General features: G+C 45.9%; 1 protein-coding gene across 1 annotated transcript in view; it reads left to right on the top strand.

Moving 5' to 3' along the window:
- The window catches only part of LOC102826494 (zinc finger protein 420-like), a 10,850-nt gene extending 8,897 nt beyond the window's left edge, over window positions 1–1,953 (top strand). The window contains exon 4 of the mRNA XM_006877245.1: window positions 1,909–1,953. Coding sequence (XP_006877307.1) covers window positions 1,909–1,953 — 45 coding nt within the window. The remainder of the gene's footprint in view (window positions 1–1,908) is intronic.
- Window positions 1,954–3,128: the final 1,175 nt, after the last annotated feature.

Here is a 3,128-nt window from a genome sequence, read left to right as displayed (position 1 = left end):
ACTATAGGTAGAAGCCTGAACCACATCCAGATCTCCAGAGATGGGAAATTTCCACTTGAACGGACGAGCAGACCAGCCTGGAGCGGCTAAAAGAACAGAAGGTATTTCTTGAAAGAAAGACCTACAGGAAAAATATAAAACAATATAGGCAGACCGACTGTTACTACAAAAACAAGCAAGTTGCTTGCCCAAGAGACATCACAGCAAGTAGTCGGGTCCCCTCAGTGCAAACCCCCTTCCAAGACTAAAACTCAATGGGAATACACGCTCTGATTGGTGACTATGCTCAGCACTGATAAGGGGAAGTTAGGTAAAAACCGCAATGAAGCGGCGAGCTAAGCCCTACAATGTTCAATAGACTTCTGTGAATCCGGGTGGAGACCTGGCTGGCCAGCAGTGTGGCAAGACCTAGGGATATTTGGGCAAAGAGTCAGTGACATAGCCACTGAGGACTAGAGTCCAGCTGATAAGAAAAAAGGGCATATGCACAAGATACCCACACTTGCAGATAATACCCACTTGACCTGGCTTCAATGACTGAATGATCACAGCTCAAGCAGAAGAAGAAAGAATAGGAAAAAAAAGTGATCTGATACAATTTGATGAACCTGACCTACACCTATGGAAGCAGTAGCTCAAAAGAGGACACAAATCCTTACAGCAAGAACCATTCTCAACCCCTCCACACACAACAGTAGACAGGGATTGGCAACTTGGACATTGGCTACCCAAAATGGGGGATGGGGGCCTACAAAGGCAAGAAGTGACTGGCTTACAAGCTTTCAAGAGGGATCCTAGAGCCAGGGTGCATAGAGGAAGGTAGAATCTCCACTGAGTAGTATCCAATCTGATACAATTTGATGAACTTGACCTACACCTATGGATGCAGTAGCTCAGAAGAGGAAACAAATCCTTACAACAAGGATCATTCCCACCCCCTCCACACATGGAGAGGACAGGGATGGGCATCTTGGATAATGGCTAACCAGAATTGGGGGTAGGGGGGGTGCCTACAAAGGCAAGAAATGACAGGCTTACAAGCTTTCAAGAGCAAACCTAGATCCAGAGGGTTTGGAGTAAGGTAGAATCTCCACTGAGTAATATACAGTCTGTCCAGGTGGGGCTGGTGAATTGTGGATAGGTCCCTTGTAATACAATAGTGAATAATTGTTATCAGGACTGATTGTGAGGGTTGGAAATGTAAAGGTAGACGTTTTATAGCAATGAGGGGAGTGCAAATGAGGCTGTTGAAAATACCATAGGTTGGGTCAAGAGCACCTTAGTCCTCAACCTGACATCTTTGCTCCTCAACACTTTAAAAAGGTCTCGTGCAGCAGATTTGCTTAATGCAATATGTCATTTAATTTCTTTTTTAAAAATGTTTTATTGTGAATTATGTGATAGTTTACAAGGGAGAACATTACTTTTACATTCATCCGATCGTTATGGTTTCATTTTCATGATTACAGTCCCCTCCATGCATCATTAACCAACCAAAGGGTATACACTAAAGCCTGCCCCGCCACACCCCCCAACCCCAGTCAGGTCATCAGCACATAGCCCCTCTCCTTCTCTGTGTCTCAAGTGCCTCACTGCTCCATCTCTCCACATCATCTACTCTGCCTCCATCACAGGCTTCACTGCTTCTCTGGGTAGGGTTCCGCTGTCTGCTCTTCTCCCTGGATGGTCCTAGGGACCTCTGCTCCTAGACTGAAAAGTTAATCGCTCCCCTCCTTACTACAAAACGTCTACCTTTACATTTCCAACCCTCAGAATCAGTCCTGATAACAATTATTCACTATTGTTTCACAGGAGACCTAGCCACAATTCATTTCATCAGCCCCACCTGGACAGATTGGATATTTCTCAGTGGAGATTCTACCTTACTTCATGCCCTCTGTGTTGCAGACCACACAGGCCGCGGGCTCTGAGGAACCAACTATAGCCACCTAGAAGTCATAGGAAACTGTTTTTCATCTGAGTGTTCAGTTATATTTATTATTAATTTCATACATGAAGCCCAGATATCCACAGATAAATGTAAAAATCTCCTAAAGCTGAGACTGTAAACGCTTCAGAGGTAAAAGTTTTCTCCAAAGGATTAACTAAAAACAGTTGGCTACTTCCTGGTTCTTTGTTCTAAGGACAATAGGACTGCCCTCCCTAAAGTGTTTCCAGGTGCAGGCCATTCAGCCAGGTTCCTGAAAACCTGGCTTAGGAAGCCAACACAGAGGGACTCCTCCCAAGCCTTTTGACCTTCCCTCTCACCTTCCCCCAACTGAGCTCAGGTGCTATAGATATGTTAATTGAGCCTGAGAAACCAAGTTGTGGTCGTGAGAGTCGAACCTGTGGAGTACTATGTGAAGGTGCCTGAATGTCTGGAAAATTACATATGTTAGCTGTACCTTGTCTTAGTCCCTCCCAGCTTGGTGTGAAGCTCCTCCCCTAAATAAAACGGAGGTGCAGGCCAAACCAGGTGTGCATTACGGGCATGCGGTAAGAGTATGCATTACAGCTTGGAGGGCGTGCTATACGGATGACTAGGCATGCGTTGCTGACCAGCTAGTAAGGGGTGCGTACTGCCCGCATAGCTAAGATGTTTACTATGCGGGATCTTACCGCCTTCATAGCTCAGATGTTCATGCCTGATCTGCCGGACGCCAGTAATGCATCCACCCTGGTTTCGGGGTGTCTCTTTGTCTCTCTCGTTGTGTCTCTTTGTCTCCTCTTTTGCTGTCCCTATCGCCGCCAGATATCCCCACCTCGTGAACCAAACATTCGTGTCGAGGCTGGTCCTCGGCACCTCTGGATCTAGGTTACCTCTTCAAAGCTTGTAAGCCAGTCACTTCTTGCCTTTGTAGCCCCCCATTTTGGGTAGCCATCGTCCAAGTTGCCCATCCCTGCCTACTCTGTGTATGGAGAGGGTGGGAATGATCCTTGCTGTAAAGATTTGTTCCCTCTTTTGAGTTACTGCAGCCATAATTGTGCCATTTGATTTACTGACTGCTGCTTCTGAGAGTGTTGATGGTTGATCCAAGAACAATGAAATCTTTGACAACATCAATCTTTTCTCCATTAATCATGATGTTATTTATTGGTCCTTTGCTGAGAGCCGTTCAGCTTCTTCT

This window comes from Chrysochloris asiatica, unplaced genomic scaffold (assembly GCF_000296735.1).
Source record: "Chrysochloris asiatica unplaced genomic scaffold, ChrAsi1.0 scaffold00446, whole genome shotgun sequence".
Lineage (NCBI taxonomy): Eukaryota > Metazoa > Chordata > Mammalia > Afrosoricida > Chrysochloridae > Chrysochloris > Chrysochloris asiatica.
This window is presented reverse-complemented; position numbering and strand designations above follow the sequence as displayed.